This window comes from Egretta garzetta, unplaced genomic scaffold (assembly GCF_000687185.1).
Source record: "Egretta garzetta isolate BGI_Z169 unplaced genomic scaffold, ASM68718v1 scaffold55, whole genome shotgun sequence".
NCBI lineage: Eukaryota > Metazoa > Chordata > Aves > Pelecaniformes > Ardeidae > Egretta > Egretta garzetta.
In genome coordinates, this window is record NW_009259863.1 from 2,571,230 (window position 1) to 2,594,118 (window position 22,889).

The 22,889-nt window shown below is 34.6% G+C and overlaps 1 protein-coding gene across 1 annotated transcript in view; it reads left to right on the forward strand.

Moving 5' to 3' along the window:
- Positions 1–22,889, forward strand: part of EYS (eyes shut homolog) — a 904,272-nt gene that overhangs the window by 109,041 nt on the left and 772,342 nt on the right. The window contains exons 7-10 of the mRNA XM_035895612.1: positions 2,641–2,745; positions 3,012–3,151; positions 10,636–10,802; positions 20,027–20,280. Of these exons, the coding sequence (XP_035751505.1) occupies positions 2,641–2,745; positions 3,012–3,151; positions 10,636–10,802; positions 20,027–20,280 (666 nt within the window). The remainder of the gene's footprint in view (positions 1–2,640; positions 2,746–3,011; positions 3,152–10,635; positions 10,803–20,026; positions 20,281–22,889) is intronic.

A 22,889-nucleotide genomic window follows, 5' to 3' on the forward strand; every position in this document is an offset into this window, starting at 1 on the left:
GAATAATATGCTTAATTGTGCACAAAAATCTTGTTTGAGTTCTCTAAGTATTGCATTTCTCAATTATTCAGCCCTCACTCACTATGAAGTGATAATTAGGCATTAAAAGCTAAGTGGATTACTGTGGAGATCTCTCCTGACATCCATTTAACACTTAATCAGATCTTAATACCATAAATTATGCATTTCTCAGCAGTATTCAGATTCTAATAAATTTTCTAACAGTTTGGAGTTACTAGGTTTTCTTGACCTCATTGGGGCAGGGAAAAGTTGTACAGTTCGCTTAAAAGATACAGCTGTTATAAAGATTTCAGATTTATAGCAAAATAATTCTTTAAGCCAGTTTGATTGTATTAATATTTATTCATAAGGGTTTTTTGGACAAGACAATTCCACCCTCATGAATAAATACGAAAAAATGGATCCAAAATACATATTGAGTTGAAGTTTATTCCAACATTTTTTCCCCCAAATTTTTCTTTCCAGACTTCATTAAGAAAAAAAAGAAAAAAACCCACCACATTTCCTAGGAAATAGCAACTTCCTCAATACATTTAGTTGATTTCACAATTAAAATTTCTATTTATTTTTAGCATTTATTTTTGCCAACCGATATTACACAAAGTTACATTGTATAATTCTTGTCCTGGCTTATAGCATGGCTTTCTAAAAGTCTTAATCGTGATAGTATCTCCCCAAAGATACAGATCCTTACAGTTACCACTAGTGCCAATACAAAGTGAACAAATGAAAGTCTTGTAAATGTAAGGTCAAGTTGTCCATAGTTGCCTGTGTAATATTATATATTATATTATAATAATAAACAGCAAGAAGTATCTAATTTCCTATTTTCTCTCTTTTAAAAATTTTACAGTAATAATATACTTCAAAAATATTTATAACTCAGTGATCTTTACAACTGACAGTAAAATAGAATCTTGGCTTTTGAAAAATTGATATATGTTAATACTGGGCTATTTTTGGCTGAGGAGCAAAGGGACAAAATAAACGTTAAAAGTCTGTATAGCATGCTGGTCAACCTCTCTGTAAATATATGAGTTAGTCCATGTGGTTCAGCACCTGTTGGCCCAAGTTAGAGATTTCTGGCCAACAAATTACAGCAGTAAGGCCCTAATAAGCGTATTCCTGTTTACATTTATAGAAGGCCATAAACAGCAAAGTTTGGTCTGACACTCATTCCAGCATATTACACGATGCAATGTATGTTTCTTGAAGCTTAAGTATTTTGTATTAAGAATGGACTAAAGAGAATGAAATTGGCTGAAATGCTTTGCTGAAACAGAGACATAGACATTTCTTACCAAATTTCATACTATTAGTTTATGTTGTCCTGATGTTTCTGGCTTTAGATCAAAAGGAGAACTGATTAAAAATTTTAAAACAATTTAATTATTTGAAGTAAAAATATTTCCTTTTTTTGCCATATGAAGAATTTCCAATTGAATACTAACTTTTGACACAACATTTTACAGAACATATTGTCTGATTAAAGAAATGATCCCTATTTCTTGTACATCTCTCCCAAACATTTGTCTCCTGTACCGCTCTTTGATTTATTTTTTTTCTGCTTAAGCCACTGAGTGAAGTAACACTGATTAAAAACAAGTTGGTGGTAAAAACATCAGAAAAATACTCTGATTTTCTTTTTGAAGTTTTCCTCTTTGAAACTTTTCAAAACTCCTCCACCTTCTTCTCATTTTTTCAACATTAAAGGTTGTTTCACTTTTCATTTCTCTATTCTTTATCTTTTCTAAAATTGAAAAAAAAATAAATAGAACTCCTGCTATAGAAATAGTAAATTAAAAAAGAAAAAAGATAATGGAGAAAAGTACAATAGCACAAAAATAGCAAGAAAAAAAGTCTCGAGAACCTTTACACAGAATTCATTGTATTGTTTTCAATACCAAAAAGAATAAGGAGGAAACCTTAATGTGTTTTCTTTTTTGTCAAATCTACTGGTTTTCCAAGACTAATGGTAAAGCCGTCAGTCTTCCTTATTGACTCTTATCACATTGCCAGAGATATATTTCTTTTCAATACATTTTTTTAGAATTGTCCAGTTACAAGTTCAGTTATTTCTTTCTGCTGAGCTAAAAAAAAAAAAGTCTTCAGCTAAATGAGCAAGTAATTGTTCAGTGGAATGACACTAAAGGTTACCTCAGACAAATGTGGACTAGCTTTTTCCTAGCCAAAATGGAGCCTAATGAATATATACATAATAGAATCAAAAGTCTTGAGCAGAGATCATGGATGACTCATGCAGCAGTAAAACATAGAAAATTCAAAGATATTACCTCCATTTCAGATTATTATTTCTAGTGAAAATCTTCCCTCTTCAGCTCCTTATCTCCATTTGGATCCCATCTAAAATTGGTTTTTAATGCTGAAAACATTTGGTTTGACCTTCTTTTAAGATCTTGAGGGGTTTTTTTTTTATATATAAATGGAGAAAAAGGTGTCTGGAAACTTACACAAGGTCTTTAAATTCTAACCAATATTCCAGAAAGAATATTTAAAGTAATAGTTATTTTACCAGTGTTACTAACATGGTTCATGGGGGTCTTTTAAGAACATGATATTAATTCTTGACCTTTTAAGGATTTTTTTTTTCAACCCCAGGAGAATTCTGCGAGGTGCAAATTGATAATTGTGCTTCCAATTCATGTGAAAATGGAGGAACATGTGTTGACTATGAAGATCATGTTAATTGCACTTGCCCTATAGGTGAGTAATTGGAAATTTATTGTATTTTCTAAATAGAACAAAGAAAATGTCATCCAAATATTTAATAAATAGCAACAGATATAAATAGCAATATATCTCAGTGCACGCAATGAACATTTTTATGAAAAATCCTACTTTTTCACTTTATTTAGGAAATAAAATTGGCAAATTACTCTAGTAGAGTGGTGTTAACTGCTAACACCCTGAACAGACTTAATGTCAATATTCTGAATGAACTGTGATTAAACATTCTCTTTGTGGTGCAGGTTTTGAAGGTGAAAGATGTGAACTGGATATTGATGCCTGCCTATTCTACAATATAAGCTGTGCCCCAGGAGCACTGTGTATGGATAAATCTCATGGATTTAATTACACGTGTTTATCACCATGTATTGGAAACACAGAGGTAGGATAAAGTGATATATTCCCCCCAGTGTTTCTGGGAAATCAAACAAGTTATCCTAAGAGCAGTGAGCTGACAAAGTCTCATTTCTCATGGGTTTCCTAAACACAGTACTCATTCTTTATATATTTTCATGCTAATCTTTTTCTTTCCTGTGTAACACACACACCCAAAATTACATGATGTGACTGGTCTGGTCATTATCCCACAAACTGTAATGTGTGAGCTTTGCCTTTCTTGCTCTTTATAGGTTTACTCACTGATGTCTCCTCCTATCCCTTACTTGCTGCTGCTATGTTGTGAAAATTGTAGGAACTTAGGGTGAAATTTCCTTGAAAGGTTTGATATGTTTAAATGTTACTAGAGAAAAGGCAGAAAGTACATCAATGCACAGAAAGAATGACAAGAGCTTAATTTCCATTAAAAAAAAAAAACAAACAAAAAAACCCAAGAAATAAAGAACATAATCAACAAAATAAAAAATAAAGCAAGACTATTTCTCTGCAATAAGAGCTGAAAAGGCAGTTAGAAAAAATCAAAATTCTCCTTGCAAGTTATTTTTAAATGCTCACAAAATATAGCAAAGAATTTGATTTTTGCACATTCTTAGTATTCTAAATATCTTTAAGTTAGATGCTGACAATGCTCAGGCCAAAATAGCATTCATTGTGTATTCAGATTTCTTTAAGAAATACATTTGCTATATCCTTGTCACTTCCCTTTTGTGAGCTTTTCAATAAAATTACTGGTTTGGGTAGGATTTGTTCACATCAGGACAGACTACAGACCCAGGCCCTTCAGTTACTGAGATTTCATTATGGAATAAAGTAAAATACTGTTGCACTGTTTTATTATGATAGTTATTTTAAAAGCTATGTACACAATGCTATATAGCCCTTTCAAACAGCTGCTCAAACATGATAACCAGTGTTTCAAAGGCTTAATCAATTTTTTATTGAAATATACTCACCATAAAAATATACTATGCAGAGAAAGCAATGTGTTGACAAAGAAGCAATCAACATTTATGTCACCTTGAAGTCCATGGGTACACACTCACCAATGAATGTGAAATGTAACACTGAAATGCTCACTGACTCAAAGGTTTATATTGGAATTGTTCAGCATCTGGTAAATTTTAACATTTTTATGATTTAAAGTGTCATACTAAGTGCAAATTTATTGTACATGGCATAACACCATAATGATGCAATAATCATTATGGCTAGTTAGGATGGGAAGTGATGGTGTGCCAAGGATGCTGATGGGAGCTACTAAAACATTTTACTATAATATTTGCTTAAAAGCCCTCAAACATATATAATTTATTCATACAAACATTTCATAGACCATCATAAATGTCATGTGGGAAAAAAATTTAAGAAAATATATATGTGCATCTACATACACTCACTGTATGAGACAGTTTGGGCATAATGTGAATAATTAGTATAATTTCTAATGGGAATAGAAACTAAAATAAAGGAGTGATACATTTGGGGTTTACTTGTTTTCTTAGACTACAGATCATTAAAGTAATATCATTTGCTTATTGGAAAAAATAAAGGCCTTAAGAATACTTGAATACTTTTTGAAGTAGTGTAAGTAATAATTAAATTAAAGGTTTATATTATTCATTATATTACATAATTCAACGTTTAATTCTTGATTCTTTCTGGCTGGAAAATAAGTATATATTTTTGCATTCTTTCATTTCTTTTCCGTTTCTAATGGTACCTTAGTTGTGCTGAACTGCTTTAACTCTGTGTATTCAGCACAATACACTGAAAAGAATGGTACTATTTTTAATATTTTCTTAATAAACAAAAAGTTTGTAATGAGGATAAAGCCTTCCAGCCCTGTACCTAGAATTAAAGACCTTCAAATAAATCAAAATTTTAGCATCTTTAAATTAATGACTTCCAACAAGACCAAACTTAGCTACTTCATATTATAATGTCTTCTCTCATCTACTCAGGAAGATGTCAAAAGAAATGAAGAATGTATCCTTGTTCCATTTGAATAAAGGATGTATGTTACAAACTCCAATATTTTTATTAACAGGCAATCATACAGAATCAATAAGAGCAGCAATGGTAACAAATAGCTGTAGTGCAACATACTGGGTATAGATCACAGAACCATAGAATCACAGAACAGCCCAGGTTGGAAAGGATCTCGAAAGATCCATCTAGTCTAAACTTTCATGGGAAAAGGAGCCAGGGTGAGATTATCTAGCACCTTGTCCAATCACATGTAGAAAACCTCCAATGATGGGGACTCAACCATGTCCCTGGAAAGATTATTCACTTCAAAAGCCCACCTGTGACCCAAACAAGCACAAATGTGGAGGCATCCTAAGATGTGTGATTATTTTTAATGGCCATGGCTCGTCCTATCAAGCCATTTTATTGCTTCCTTCAAAACACTAGCTTTTCAGAATTCTGTTACCAAGCTTACAAAATCATAGATTCCATTAACCTTTCCTAAGAAAAGGTTTGAATTTGCAGCAGTAACTATGAGAACTTCAAGATGTTGGGTGACGGTTATCATTTTTCAAAAGGAATCATGGGAGTTAAAAAGTACTTTTGAATTGGTTTTTTATTCTATTTTCAGTTTTAGAATGTAAACAGACAAACAGGCATCAATGTGGTTTGTTAAAAATAATTCCCATGTGAGTTAGACACCAAGAGGACTTTTCAGAGATGGTTCTGTTCCTATCTACACCTTTACAGTACTAAAGTTGTGTCCAGGTGGATTATTGAGCTCTACTTGCATAATTTACTTGGAAGTTGTTTCCTCTTTCTATGAGCCAAATGATCTCAAGTTACCCTGTTACATTTGCAGACAGGATCACAGTTCTCACCTTCTGAATGGAAATACCTATGTGCTCAATGTATACTTAGTCCTTAGAAGAGCTCCCACGTTAATGCTTGTCCTGGTCCTTACATGCTGTGCAAGTTTATACAGTTTCCTCATCTGTAAAAGTAAGGCAATCACATAAATCATGGAAGAGTGATAAATAAAGTATGGATACCCATGTTGTTTTCTTTGAGCTTGATGTATTAGGAGGAAAAAAAAACACCTGACAGATTTTAAAAGCTAGAAAATTTTCAGTAAGGCTTTTCCGGTTAACCTCGAAGTTGTACCTGCAAATAACTCCAGCAAATTTCTGTTGCTTGTGATGCACATGATGTGATGCTTGACTTTCAGATTAGAGATTGACTTTGAAGTTCTGACATATTGCAAATACCGCACTGATATTTTGATTTAAACAGATTTTAAAATGTTTTCATGAAAACAATTTGTATGTGTATTTTTGTCAATCTGTTCAATAAATTTATGCATAAAGAGAGGCTTGTGGGCCTCAAATCTTGGTGGTGTTTTCAAGTTATGCCTTCTCGGTTTAAGGTAAACTTTTCAACTTTCAAACAAGAAAGAACATACTTAGATGCTTTAATAAAAGATTGCTCTGGGGAACTTCACAAAATTTTGGAGGATGCTGTCTTTGAATCACTAGGTGTTTATCTCTGAGAACCTGTACAGAATAGTGAAGACAGGAAAAGTAGGAAAAGGCAGACATTATTTTGCATCTTACGCAATTATATCACAGAATCACAGAATGGCAAGGGTTGGAAGAGACCTCAGGAGATCATCTAGTCCAACCCTCCTGCTAAAGCAGGCTCACTTAGAGCATGTTACACAGGACTTCGTCCAGGCAGGCTTTGAATATCTCCAAAGAAGGAGACTCCACAACCCCCCTTGGACAGCTTGTTCCAGTGCTCTGTCACCCTCAGAGTAAAAAGATTCTTCTGCATATTCAACTGAAACCTCTTATGCTTCAGTTTGTGCCCATTGCCCCTTGTCCTGTCACTGGACACCACTGAGAAGAGTCTGGCTCCACCCCTCTGCCATCCACCTTTCAGATATTTGTATGTGTTGATGAGGTCCCCTCTCAGTCTTCTCTTCTTCAGGCTAAATAAGCCCAGCTCTCTCAGCCTTTCCTCATAGGGGAGATGCTCCAGGCCCCTCATCATCTTTGTTGGCTCCTCTGGACTCTGTCTAGGAGTTCCTCCCCTTTCTTGGATGGGGAGCCCAGAACTGGACACAGTACTCCAGGTGGGGTCTCACCAGGGCAGAGTAGAGGAGGAGGATAACCTCCCTCGCCCTGCTGGCCACACTCCCCTTAATGCACCCCAGGATACCATTGGCCTTCTTGGCAACAAGGGCACCCTGCTGGATCATGGTCAGATATATACATTCATATATTCAGAAATAAAGCTTTTTTATTTATCTAAAGGAAACTAATGATAATCAATCTATTTGAAGTTTATGGAAAGAGTTTTATTTATACAAAAGTAAAAGAAAAAGGGCAAAGGGAGGGTAGTTATCCAAAAATTGGCAGGAGTGAATAATTTCAAGCCAATATATTTTCATCCTATAACAAGAATAGAAGTGGCAAAACTAAAAAGCTTTTACAAAAATTGAAACAGATCAGCTTCTTATGTAGTAATCTTATAAACAAGCTACTGAAACAATGCACCTGATGCAGCTTGATGTAAAGCAGATAAGATAATGACACTCAATTATTCTAGCAGTAGTTTCCTGGATGCATGTCCAAGGGAAATAGGAAGTAGTGTTCTGCAAGGGCCTGCCTTGCACCCAGTTCCACTCAGTATTTTCTTTCTGATTGGTGGAATAGATTACACATGATAAAACTGAATCTGACACCACCTTGGAGAAATGATCTGGAAAAGTAAGATGGAATTTAGTGTGTACATTTGCAAAGGACAAGTGAAATATGTGAACTTCAGGAGCGTTGCGTGAAATTAATCTCCAAAATAAGAAAGTCAATGACTCTTCAATTACTAGTGCTAGTAGACATTGCATGCAGGGGTTTAGATTTTGAGAAATATAGCCATCTGTAGAAATATATTTGCTATATATTTCTCTACAAAGTTTGCTTCTTAGAAACCGTTTTAACAATACTTACTACACTTACGTAATACACTTCAAGACCAGGTTGGACAGGGTTCTGAACAACCTGATCTAGTTAGCAGTGTCCTTGCTCACTGCCGGGGGGTTGGACTAGATGACCTATAAGGGTCCCTTCCAACCCAAAACATTCTATGATTCTATGAATCTTATGGAAGAAAACAATAATGCTTAATTGTCAGGAGCCAAAGAAGCAAAACTGAATAAAAGGAAGCACAGTGGAACTGAGTCTGCATAAATTAGGAGAACTAACTCATATCTGGAGACCAAGAAAGGCATTAGGTTTTGCTTATCAGCAATCCAAGGATTTTAAGCATTTGCTCCACAAGGAATAATTCAACAGCATCTACGATGTAGGTAAAAGTTAAATCTACAAGCACTTAAATTAAGCAGAGTGCTTCTTTCATATTAATCATACTTTTCCATTTCATATTTTCATAATTTATTCTGGAGTTTTCAGCATATATTTCTTGAAATTCTGATATTTTTGTTTTGATGAGGGATTTTTTTGCTTTTTATTTGTTTTAAGAAAAACCTTTTATCCACTTGCTTAATGTACCACTAGTCTGGGAAAGAACATAAGCCAGACTAACTGAAATTACACTTTTGGAAAATTTTGAATATCCAGGTACAATTGTTTTTGCACTAATAAAGCCTGAAGACTGCAGTAAAATGATATGCCTGGGGAAAAAAAAAACACCCACATCTATATGTGTGTGTGTGTATATATGTGTATATATAAAAAGTACAGTTTAATTCAAACTGCAGAGAATTCCAGGAAAAGTAAAATGGAAGAAGTGTTAAGAAACAATGATTGCACTGAGATCCTTCCAGCTCAGTGTCTTATCTTGACCAATGGGCAACAGATGATACGTAGAGAAGAGACAGTCGTATAGTAGGGTGCCTTCCCTCAGTTACTGCAGAGTAAAGAAAGGAGAAGAATAAAATGTAATCACCTAGGGACTAATTAACTTTCCTTGCTATAACAACATTTTCTGGTTATATTAGAAGGAAGTGATTGTTATGTTTTTATCAAGACTACATAATAAGGCAGATTTGTTTTTAAATACTTGCCATAGACAGAGGTGTGATGATCAGACTGAGCAGAAAAGCCCTTGTTTATAGTCTGTTAAATCATAAGATTTTGTGTTTAATCCTAACTATGAGGAACATTTACTCTGGGAAAAGAAACAGTTGGGTGGGAGGATGTTGCTGGTTTTGCAAGTCTGTTTGTCTATTTATTTTCATTTAAAAGTCTTTCTTTTGAAAAGAAATGTGACAAACAGACCTTTGTAGTAACTTTAGAAGTTTGAAGTTTAGAAAGCCACAATGTTGTGGTATTTGGTTTGACTGTAGTAATAGATTAATAAATGTATTTAGCCTTAATTTCTTATAAAATCTTTAACCATTCTAACTCAGAGTTTTCAACATCTTAAATGACAGGGAATTAATTTTACACCAGAGAGAAAAATTTATCTGGCAGAGAAAACTACGAACTAGATTTGATGCTAGAAATATCTTCCATAGCTTTAATTTAAAGCTGTTTTAGATTGCACTAACATCTTAAACAAAAGTGTAACACCCTTCTTCACAGCATAAAGTATCAAAACAACATAAGAACATGATTAATATAATATTGTGGCAATATCAAAATATAACTTTTGTCTTAATTGTCTAAGTTTTTTCTAGATAGTTTTCTTGAGTGTAACCTTATTTGACCTATTTGAGCATTGAGAAAGTAGTAAGTCTCAGGACAAAATCCTGCAGAAATATTTAAACAAAAAAGGAAGACACATAAAAATCAAAAAAAGGTAATATTTCCAAAGCTCTACACACACAGGGGGTGTTCTTGCATTTCTGTTGAGCAGTGTTTTTCTTCAAGAAGCAGTCCTATTGAAAAAGGATCCCAAGTCTAAAATTCAGTAGTGATATCATAGCAAAAATATCTTAATTTTAAGGTCAATTTAAAACTTAATCAATGACAAATGAATATTAGAGGATTTCTGCCAAGAACTGTTATTATTACTAATCTTAATGACATTATAAAGAGATTCAGACTCAATCAAACTTAAGTACTAGTGCATTAGTTCATCTTACGGACACCATTTTCTTTAGAAACCAATTGATTAGAAGGAGAGGTCTTAATTGCTTTGAAATAAAAATGTACTTATCCATTTTTACACTGGCAAAATTTTCATGGTACCCTAAAAGTACAAAGAAGAAAGGAGAATTCATTCTGACCTAGAACGTTCTGTAATATTTGAAGAATGCAGGAAATACTGTTTTAGTAAGTAACAATGAATTGATATATTGATTTAATAACATTTAATATTTTAGGTTCTTGGAGATCTGTCTTTTGCAATATTACAACATAAGAACATTAAATAACCATATTTATTACCAATGGCTTATTCAGTTAAACTCTTTGGGTAAAAAAAAAGACCAACATGTAGAGAAAAAAATCTTTATGTATTTGTACTTCTCATCTCCAGGTATGTGCAAATGGAGGTAGCTGCTTCTACGATGAAGAAAACCAGAGATCTCACTGTGTCTGTGGTGTTGGATGGACAGGACAAACATGCCTGGAGAATATTAATGACTGTGAGGTAAACCAGTGCCAGCATGGAGCTACATGTGAAGATGGAATTAATAAATACAGGTACTAACATGATGCTTTCCATACAAGCCTTCATAAAGAAGTTTATGCTGTATGAAGAATTACAAAGGCAGTTGCTATTGCAGCACTGTTTTTTTCAGATTATAAAATTCCATGGATACTAACTTTCAATAAACATGTGCATTCAATAAGACTGTGTAGTCTGAAGTACTGCACAGGAAGGCCTCACAAATATTTCTCTTTCCTCGACACAGAAGTTAAACTAACTATGCAAAATCTCAGATAAACCAAGTTCTTTGTGGCCTTTTTATTTTTTTTAAGGTATTGACAAAACTGTCAAGTATGTGCTTTCTTTAGTGAGCTATAACATGCTGTAGATGTTTGAAAATGAGACTCTACAAGTATGGGGAAAAAAATAAATGGAAAAGGATTTCTTCAATAAGCAGAGTTCAGCTGTTCTTATCAGACTTGAATTATTTATTTTTCCTCCAGAAGAAACAGAATAACCAAAATGTCTCCATAATGTCTGTGAATGTATTTTGAAAGGTTTTAATTTTATGCTGTGTCCTGTACTTACAAGCACTGTAATTAATATGCTTCAATGTTTCTATTTAGAAAAGGTTGCAATAATGGACAAAATTGAAATAGAAGTAATTAAAAATTTCTTCCACTCCACCTCCATTTTTATAGGATCTTCTGTAATAATAACTGACATCCCAAAATAAGCACACAAATACAGAGAAGGATATGATTCTCATTATACCAGAGTTAAAAGGAATTGTTGCCACAGAGTCCTTACAAAGTATACATCCTTCCTTTTTGCCAGATTGCAATCAACTCTCATATCAAATTACTGCACCATATTTTGACATTTTATTTGACTGATAAATCTGTGTTTTTCCTGACTGTATCAGGAAGAGAATTCTGAGAGAAGAACAAATCCGCGTTTGCCTTACAAAATCCACTAGCATTTATCAAGAAATGAGTAGGTCTGAAGACCTCTGCTAAAACAAGATCTTTTGAATTTAGCTCGCTAATCCAGACTCAGGCTACTGACAGAAAACATTCTTTTTCAGTGCTTGAAAGACAAATTAAGTTCACAGATCAGTCTGTTTAAGGAATAGGAAAACATACCATTAAGATCCCGATCCTGGATGTGTTATTGGACAGTTTTTTTATCAGAGAACCTGACCTCACAGAAACACAGATGGTTATTTCACAAAGATAATGTGCAGACAGCTTACTGTATAATACCTGCTGTGTCAGTAGAGGACTGTTCCTTCTCAATGACAATGGAGCATTTTTAGAAAGAACTCATCTATTCCTTCCTTAAAAATAATGGTATTTCCCCAAGAGTTACTCACTGTCAGCAAGTGAAACAATTGCTATTTCCCCTTTCCAATACACCATTAAAACCAAAAGAATATGAGAGGAAGTGCTGAACATAACTGCTGTAGTCACCCAACTTTTTCGAAAGACTTGCAATTTGCATTTCTATCCTAAAATGACTACCGTTTTTTATAAGGCAGTTACCAAGAGCTGTATTTGATGCAAAGTATTTTCAGGAAGACATAAGAAAACTGTCAGCAGAATATATGGAGAATTAGACATGTAAGGGCCATTAACAACCCTACCGAGATCCATTTTTAAAGCTATTATAGTCATTCAAAACAACACTTACCTTTATCTCCTCCACTTATTAAGTAAGCCAAAATGTTATGTATTAGTTTTTTATTTATGGAAAATTAGTGTAAAACTCTAAACTTTTATCCTAGTTAAGAAAGTTTAACTTTTAAACTAATTATCAAACTTTGCGCATAATATATTGGTCCTGTGGTGGCTTGTTATAGTAATGCTAAGACCAGGAAAGTATCCAGCTTAGCTTCAAGAACATCCCCTTCTTTTAAATTCTTACATTCCACAGGCTGTCAGGCTTTTCCAGATTGGAAATAATACAGCACTCAGCTGTATGTAATTTTTCTAACTTTCTATCTCCTTACCATGACATATTCTGTTTCTCCTCCCATTTTGAAATTTCTGTTCCAGACAGTAGTGTCACATAGGTGTATATTTAATATATGCAGATAATTTCTTTGAGTCCAGGATGAGGAATTACTCTGACTGAAGGAAGGAGACTTTAAAACTATGATACAGTATAATGCTCAGTAAGGCTACTTAATAAGAGCAACATAATCACAATAATAAGTCTAAGGAGTTTTATTCCTTTGGTTTAGTGAGTCTTCTCTTCCAACTAAAGTGGCCTCAATCACACTGACACAAAACCTCTTATTGATTCAAATTAATTATTGCACTTCCAGCTGAGTCTGTGCTGTTTGAGATATCATAACATAAGTTATGTATTAGCATATGTATCAGCATGTATTTAAAGTGATAACTTCTCCAAAGAATTACTGCTCCTACCACTGGGTTGATGGTGTAGCTGTTGATATGATAAATCTGGCAGATACTATGCAATAGAGCAATTTTATCCACATGCCAAAATAATCTCTTGACCTTTGGTCACATATACCTAAGAGAAAAAACAGAAGATTCATTACCTCACTAGACAGTGTTGCTACATAAAAAAAGTATTTGAATTTTCCTTTCAGAAGAGTTTCTATAATTTCATTATGTTCTCTGTAGAAGAGAGACAAGAACTGACTTAATATGGCTCAATGAGAAGCATTTAATGAGTAATTAAAGTGAAAGAACTCCTCAGTCCTCCTGTCTTAAAATCCAAAGGGCGGTTTATTACTCTGTTTTCTTCACCCTTGTAAATTTATTCCTTGCCAATGTTACGCTTCAGACAACCAAGATTCTAACTGAAATAAGTCGTAATAGATATTTTACTACAGTCTATTTAGTGAAGGGGAGCAACTAAGGGAAAAGACAGAATTTAAAATTCAATGTACTTTCCATTACCTTCCCTTTTTATCCTGTTTCTTAAGTCCAGTCTATTCAGATGAAGTTCTGCATTTATAGCTCCAAGAAAGCCCAGCAAGAAGGACTGAGAACTATTAGATTAAGACATTTGAAGAAGCTGTATTGTAGGATTTACCACAGTTTAAAAGGTCATGATATACTAATATGTTTTAAAAATGTAACTTAGTCTATAGATACAGCTCTGAGGTCAGTGTTTCATGAATTTTTATGCAGGAAAACTTCCCATTAAGAAGTTAGATTTGGTGTACAGTTAGGCTTGAATTGCCAACTCATTTTTCAGTATTCAGTACATAAATTTCAGCATGTATAATTTAATCTTGAATTAATCTCACTAGGAAAGAGTAAAGCCTTACCTAATGACACATTTTAAATAAAATGCTTTAGAAGATGAAATACTTCCTTGCATGATGCCAGCAAGGTTATGAAAAGTAAACATAATTTAGATAACTTTTCAGTATCACAAAATTTAAAGCTTCTATTACTTTATTCATCCTTGACTTTTTCTATTTTCTGCCAGATGGATAAATTAAGCTGTTTGATTAGATATTTTTTTTATATGTAATTTTCCATTTTCAAGTTTATTCATCCTATACTATATATGCAATTTGACTGCAGAACCTAGTTGGCAGCACCATATAAAATTAGTGCTATGATATACATAGTTTTCTGTAGCAATAATAGCCTTCTTCCACTAGAGAAAGAGGGAAAATACTTTTCATTGCTTTGCTACAACTCCAGAAGGTAGGTGAATATATGTTGCAATTTCTTAGGGAATATCTCTGCAATAAGTTATACAACAGCTTTTCTGCAGAGAATATGGATGCTTACAAAAAGCCAAAGTGAAACCAAATAATCTTTTAGTCCATTTATGAATGTGTGTGCAGTTCATATTTCAACTAGAAGACAAAATAATTTAAACTGAGTAAATGCAGCTAATCTGCTTGAACTACTATAATAATAATAAAAAACCCAAAGCAAACATTTATTAAAAAACAAAATAGAGAGATACTGGAAGTCTTTGCTAATGTCAAGCTTCAGTGCTCCTATGTGCCTTCTGTCCCAGGATAGAAAATAGCTGAACCATCTTCTAGCAGAAATCAGCATAACCACATCTTCAGTCTGGTCTTTGGCTTTTTTCAGTCATTTTAAAGATTCCTCCGTTGTACACAGTTATTTACTCGATGGCACAAGTCATACTACATGTCTTTATCGCAGGCAGTCTGTGGTGGCATAGTGACAGCTGCCCTGCCTAGACTAACTAGTACCAACTCGCTTACCTGTGCATCTGCTGTTCTGACCTTCAGTGATAAGAAGTTATATCCTGCTGCATATTGATAGGAACTGCAGCTATGCCGTAACCATCTGCATTTGAGTAACACGTTCCTTCTTAGACTAAATTCTGTGCCTGACTTATCTGCATCTCCATTTAACATTTATTTCACAGGCATATCAAATTACTGTGCAATGTTAACTAGATTTAGGCAGTGGAGTAGCAATGTACAGTCACCTGCATTGATATGTGTGGCAGCAAAGCAATCCGCAATAGGGTAACTGTGGCTTGAGTTTGGTATCCATGACTAAAATCCATGTTTGTAGCAAAAGCATTGGGGTATTGGTTTTCCCTCTTAGGATCTGTTACACTCAAAATCTTGCTATGGACAAAAGAGGACATATGTGAAGCTAAGAAATTATTGTTATTCCCATTAATGTTAATACAAAACTTCTTCATATTTACCTTTTCTTTGGTGCCATGCTCATCCTTTCATCTTTCTCCCAGTTTTTAAGATTGACATTTTAGTCTTCCTTAAGAATGTAGTTGGGGGGTGTCATTAACTAGTCTTTGCTGGAAAATGTCCCCCCCGCCCCAGAGGGTCCCTTCCCAGAACTGAAGCTAGAGCAGGGAAGGCAGCAGTCACTGGGCCTTCGAGCAGAGCTTCTACCACTGAAACCCAGCTCAGGCCATGACACATCAGCACACAGCTGGGGCATCCCACTGATAAGAGCAAAACCCATGTTTCCTGAACTAGAGATTCACTTGCAAATAGAAATTCTGGTATCTTATATATATGTATACAAATTATTTTTTAATTTATTGTAGAGAGCATTTCAGCTGTGCAGCAAATGAAAACTGCAAATCAATCCATGATTCAAAGCTTTTGATATCATGTTCAGTATTTTAGTGCTGTTAGAGCATTAACGCAAGGTCATATTCATTAAAATCTAATGTAGTGATGGTATTTTTCCTACTACAGGTGTAAAAGACTTAATTACTTTGAGATCATTGGTCATGATATTATTTCTAAAACAGACAGGAAAAGATATTTGAAATTCAGCTATGTCAGTGTTATACCAGTGTGGTGTTTAACAGAACTGTGTTCAAGACCCATTTCATAGATTGACTTAGAGATGAAATTATAACATCTATTAAAAATCTTGGATCATTTATAATGTTAAAACTACAAATAAATGCAGCCAGATGCTGATATCCAAAGCCCAGGGAACTGCACTTACACTACTATACATTAAATTTAAGAAATATACACAGTGCGATCCATATCTGCTTTGTACCTAGCACTGTTGAATGTTTAATTCATTAATGTAAGTGGTAACTATTATATATTAATGCTGTTAAATTAACAAAAAATGGACCCAACTTAAAGATCTGATTAGTTTAGACTTCTACTACATAAAAATGGCACATTTTACTACAAAAAAAATTAGACACATTATAAAGTACCAGTTTTAAATAAGGACTTTTACTAGCTGCTTCCTTTAAATATATTTTAGGCTTCCTTTGTAGATTTTCCATATATGATGTTATATACTAAGGTTATTTGTAAACATGCCATTATAATTTGTTGTAGATTATTGTAAATTATGTTTATAAGGCATTTATTGAACTTCTAGATCCTAGCACTTCTAAGCCTCAGTCTGGATTATAAGCAATAAAGGAATGATTCTTAGATGTTTTAATCCTCAACATACAAGAAATTAACTTCTTATTAAGTGGACTAGAATATTTCTGTTTGCATTAATGTATGTGTTTGGCAAACACTAACAGAACAAAATGTCTTTCTGCACCATTAGTTTGTAGTTTTACACAGTTTTGGGGCCACTGACAGTTTTGGGCTTGACTAGCTGCATAAGTCAGCCACTTTCTTTCACATGACATAAAGATCCAGTTTTAAAGTTATTTTCTAATTATTTTTACACTGAAGAAAAAAAAACAGAACAATTTCTGTATATTCAAGAAAGCAGCAACCTATACTTAATAACTAAACCAAGCAAGCTTTTCCCACTGAAGTGGCAAGAGAAAAATGCGTGATTTTGTTTTATTTTCCTGAGCAATAATATGCAATGAAGACTCTATAAAAAATGTGATCTTAATTTCTCTGCTGCAGGAGATGAGCCATCTTAAATTAAAAGATATCTAGTTATATTCCACCAGGAAAACAAAGGACATCTCATTCTTATGGTATCATATCATTCTGATAATATCATTGCTTGTAGTATGGAATCAGAAGCATGAAACTGAAACTGTAAGATTCTCCATTACATCTGTTTCTGTGTAGTTCTTCTGTGGTCTTTGAAGATAAGCTACATAGCTAGCAATAATAAGGAAATGATAGAAAATTCCTTCTCTTTATCCCCTCTTTCCTGTTAAGGAGAGTTGTAAGTTAAATATTCTATTCAATATTAATGATAAGAGACATGTTTTCAAAGAATGATTGAATAGTTGCATTTTCACAATGGACACACTAATCATTATATAATAGTTAACCAAGGCAATAAAGTGATTAACTACACCAGAAAAATTAGTATGACTGTTGTTTCCATACTGAAGTTTGACTGTTAGTAGATTCAGAAACTGTGCAGCTAAAGGTAACTAAAACTGCATGTGCTTCACATGCTTATGCGCAATGAAATTTTATATAAATCAATATTTACACTTAGCTGTAAAGCAACTGCATGAGATGATTTGTACAAACTTCATTCCTTGAAAAGCGAGAAACATAATCAGCTGGAGCTTTCAAGAGGAGGAGAAGATTTCTCCTTTACTAAGGAGTGACTGAGGTTAGAAGAGAGAATACACTGGCTATACCTACCTGAGTAGGTACTGCAGTGCAGTAGCAATGGATCTGTAACGCAAAAATGGTGGTGCTGAAGAACTGACACCCAAATTATACAAGATATGGAGAGCTTCCTTCAAGCAAGCTCTATTTTGGTCCATGGACAGAAAGCCCATTAGCAATTGGTGTGCATTAGCTGCACTCCAAGGAGCGCATCTACTGATTTAGTTTCAACTGAAATAAATACATTTTACATGCTCTGATATTACTCTGCAATGTGATGCAAAACGCTGCAGTTTGGAACAGCCAGGAAATTAACCATAAAAGTTTTCTCCTCATCTGATCTAAAACCATTATACAGATGTACCTTGAAACACTAGGGTATTACAAAAAAATTCCTAGCGATCAAGAAGACACAAGGGTGACAAAAGTCTGACTGGGAAGCCTGGACCTTCCTGCAAGTGAAAAAGCCAGTGGAAAGTAAAGCAACTCATATTTGTTTACACATAGATAAAAAATTATAACTGTGGCTAAATCACTTGGTAATTTTGCTGTTTAAAGAATTAACTATTTTATTTTCTAATAGTACCTGGCTTTTCCATAGATTAAAAGCCTTTTAATTATAAGAAAATTACTAAACCATCTCTAAACTCAGTTCACTGTAGAGTTTCACATAGTAACCTACAGTATCTCCTTATAAAGATATCTTCTATTAATGTAGGCTTCTTTTAGCTACAACATGAAAGAGAAAAATCATCTGATTTTCTATGTGCTCTGAAGCTACTTTTGAACTCTCAGAGCTGCATTAATGTCCACAGATTACCTTGGGAGAAAAAAAAAATTAATTGGATTAAACACTAGGAGCTATTCATTTCATACACATCTCTTTTCCCTCTTCCTTTTTCTCCAGAAGTATTTCATTAGTATTACAATAGATGGAGCTCCCATGGTATTCTGCCCTTCTCAATCTCTAGTTTGTACATAAACAAAGTTCTTTGGTCTTTCAGATCCTATCTTGCTAAGAAGATTTGCAGGTAAAACTAGAGCCTAACTGAACAGAGAACAATGTATTCCGGTGGTGGATATGGTTATAACTTTGTTAGTCCAAAAGTTATATTGCAGAAAGCTTTTGTGAAATGGCATTCAAAATAGCTACCATCATGCTATCTTTTATAGGATCCTTTCTGTATACAGAATCTTACATGGGCTCTTTTTCCTACTGACTTACAAACATCCTATTGGGAATTTGATAGGGATATAAAAATAGCTAAGCGGAAATTTCCACAAGTCTAATATAAAAATGCAGAAATAATAAGCAAGGACTGAAGCAAACAGCCACATGAACATTCGTTTCTGTTAAAAATAAAGAAAAAAAAAATTATCCTTTCTGCCAGATGGATCAGTAGGGAAAATTGCTGTAATCAAGGCTTCCTTAACGTGTTAGTTATTTCCAGCTTCTAGGTAATAGCTCTGTGCATCAAGAATATGTAAGATTATTGTAAGATTACGTCTTCCCATGTGAAAAGTCCTCTGGACATGATAAAGAGAAGATAAATCAAAGAAAATATTGCCAAGTACAAGGGATTTTCTAATTTTATGAGATGTGGATCAGCAATGAGATTGTTTGTACTCACACACAAAAAAAAAAAAAAAGGAGAAAGGGAAGCATGAAAGAGTAATCTCCTGTCTTATACAATTTGTGTGCCATCCTACATTGTGGGGAAAAAATATCCTGCTCAGTTTCTTAAAAATCATATAGATTTGGGTTTTTTTTCAGTTACAGACAGAAATGGCAACCTCTGTTCCTAATGAAGGATTTTTATACTGATTTTATGTCCAGAGCAAGCAGGATGTAATATTGTTTTTTCTCTTAGTGACACTGTAGCAAGCAACTAAAAATAAAAAAAGAAATTCTTAAAATACATAATAGTCACAGTTTATGCCATTTTTCTATTTGGATATTGTCATCGGGAACTTGATATTAAAAGCTATATTGCTTTTAGTTTGTTCCATCTAAATAGATAAGATTTTGATTATTGTGAAGTTCCTTTTAATTATTGCAAGCAATCTATGTGAAACGAAGTTACTTAGTGACTAATTAAAGGTAAAGAAAGAAGATTGAAAAGAATTGCAATTCTTTGTGAGTCAAAGTGAAAATATTGTTAACATTATTAGTCATTATTCATCCATATATTCAAGACTGGTGTTTGGTTGTTGTTTTTTTTTTTTTTTCTCCTTTCATTTCAATAACAGGTGCATATGTCCACTTGGTTACAGTGGCACATTTTGTGAAATTGATATAGACAATTGCATTGGAAACCGATGCTCTGAATATGGTTTCTGCCAGGACCACTTGCATAATTACAGCTGTAACTGTGTGCCTGGATACGAAGGACCCTACTGTGAAGTTGAGATTAATGAATGCTCAAGTTCACCTTGCAAAAATAGAGCTACCTGTATGGATTTAATTGGCCACTTTTCATGTCGTTGTGCTGCTGGGTTCAAAGGTAAGTTTTCTCTTTTGAAGTGCCTTGTACTACAGATGTGATTGTACAGTTCTGTGTAAGCAATGTTTATATGATTAATAACAAATTTTAATACATATAAATATGTATGTATTTGTGTGTTTGTATGACCTACGAGATTTTTAACTGAATTATCATGGAAACTCTTTGATTTTGTCTCCTAATTGCTCCTCAGCTGACTTTCCCTCCACTAAACGTACAATTCTGAGCGTGAGCTTTGATGTTGTTGCAAAAAAAATTGATCAAGTTCCAAACCACAATTTTAATTATATTATTTTTATTTCACTGTTATGCAGCCTTAGGTGTCATGGATTTAGTCATACACAGGCTGATAAGAACAAATGTTTTGGTACAGAACACGAAAATCTAAACTTGAGGAGTAATGAGATCAGCAGTATCATCTCTGCATGTATGGAAAATAAACAGCTATATTTGAGTGATTTTTTCAGACTCCCCTTCTCAGCAGAGAGAGGGCATCTGCCTTAGACATCTGTTCTAGGACGAGATGGACTGCAGATTTCTGCATTGGGTTAGATGAATCCCACACAAGCTGATAACGTGACTCCTTTTTGTCCTAATTTTCCATTTTATGTGAATACCCTGATACTCAGACTATGTGTGGGAGGCAGAATATCCTTTTGGATTCAGCAATACTGAAGTGCTGTATTCCCAGCCTTTAGTCTGCATCATCAAGCACAAGCATTAATGCTCTGAATGCTTCTCTCTCTTTATTGACAATCTGCAGCACCACTAACAAAGACAAAAATAAATAGCATAGTATGCAGTGTCATCTATACTAACTAATCATTAATTTAGAACTTATTCTTCCAAGTTGCTGAGAGATCTTGCTCCAAGTCATGGAGCATGCGTAGTACTAGGTTTGTAAGTCCCAGTTAAATCACTGAGATAACACATGCATTTGGATCTTTCTGGGTCACTGCCAAAGTGCCGAGCTATTAATTACAACTTCAGTGCTAATTTTTCATTATAAATTCTGGGTAGCTACACTTACTTTTAACATTTCACCACTGATATTTTTAATTTGAAATATGTTTACATACATTTACATGTGCACACATATTTGCAGATTTGTTGTCCTCAGTTTGAGTTGAGTATATAATTTCTTGGTCATTTAATATACATTTAATAAAAGATGATACTTCCTCTTCATTAATAAATGTATAGCAACACAGAGGATCATTCCTGAGGTGGCCTAAATCCCATTAAGATAGCACAACTAAAACTCTGACTACAAGCAAAGAAGAAAAAAAATACTTGGCTCACCTGTACAAAATCTAACATAATACATTTCTATTTCACTGCTGAAACTTCAACTCTTACTTTGTACTTTGCTGGTTTTCATGAGGGACTTCAATCACCCCAATATCTACTGCAGGGGCAATAAAGTGGGGTATAAGGTCTGCTTTGAAAAGATAAAGCCGTGGAGGGAAGAGGGCCCCAGGAAAGCCTATCACCTCCTCCAAAAAAATTCATCTCAAAGAGCAGGAAGTCAGGCAAAAATGCCAGGAGGCCTGCATGGATGATGAAGGAGCTCCTGGCCAAATTCAAACACAAAAAAGGAAACATACAGAGGGTGGAAGCAAGGACAGGTAACTTGGGAGGAAATACAAAGACATTATCTGAGCATGCAGTGATAAGATTAGGAAAGCCAAAGCCCAAATGCAGTTGAATATGATGTGAAATACAACAAGGTCTTCTACAAGAGAAGAACCTGGGAGTCCTCAGGGACATCAGGTTGAACGTAAGCAGGCAGTGTGCCCTTGTGACAAAGAAGGAAAATGCATTAAGAAGTGTTTTGCCAGCAGGTCAAGGGAAGTGATGCTTCCTCTCTACTCAGCACTGGTACTGAGGCCACACTTGGAGTACTGAGTCCAGATCTAGGCTCCCTGGTACAAGACAGACATGGAACTACTGGAGAGAGTCCAGCAATGGGCCGCTAGGATGACTAAGGGGCTGGAGCATCTCTCCTGTGAGGAAAAGCTGAGGGAGCTGTTCAGCCTGGAGAAGACAAAGCTCAGGGAGGGATCTCTATCTCATCAATGTATATAAATATCTGAAGGAAGGGTGCAAAGAAGATGGAGCCAGGCTCTTCAGTGGTGAACAGCTACAGGACCAGATGCAATGGTCAGACTGAAACATGGGAGGTGTTGTCTGAACAGCAGGAAATACTTTTTTACTGTGAGGGTAAATGAACACTGGTACAGCTTGGCCATGGAAGGTTGTGGAGTCCCCATCCTCAGAGAAAGTAAAAAGCTGTCTGGACATGTTCCTGGGAAACTGGCTCTAGGTGTCCCTGCTTGAGCAGGGGGTTTGGACCTGATGATCTCCAGAGGTCACTTCCAACTTCAACCATCTTATGACTCTGTCAACATGAGGACTTGCTTATAGAAATGATATAATGGTATGCTACTGGAACATACACTTTTTTTCTTTTATCACCCAATTAGGAATTATACACGTATTGGGTTTGTGTGGCAAGGTCTTGGTAGTGGGGGGCCTACAGAGGTGGCTTCTGTGAGAAGCTGCTAGAATTTTTCCCTGTGCCTGCCGCTGGCCAAGGGCAAGGCCCA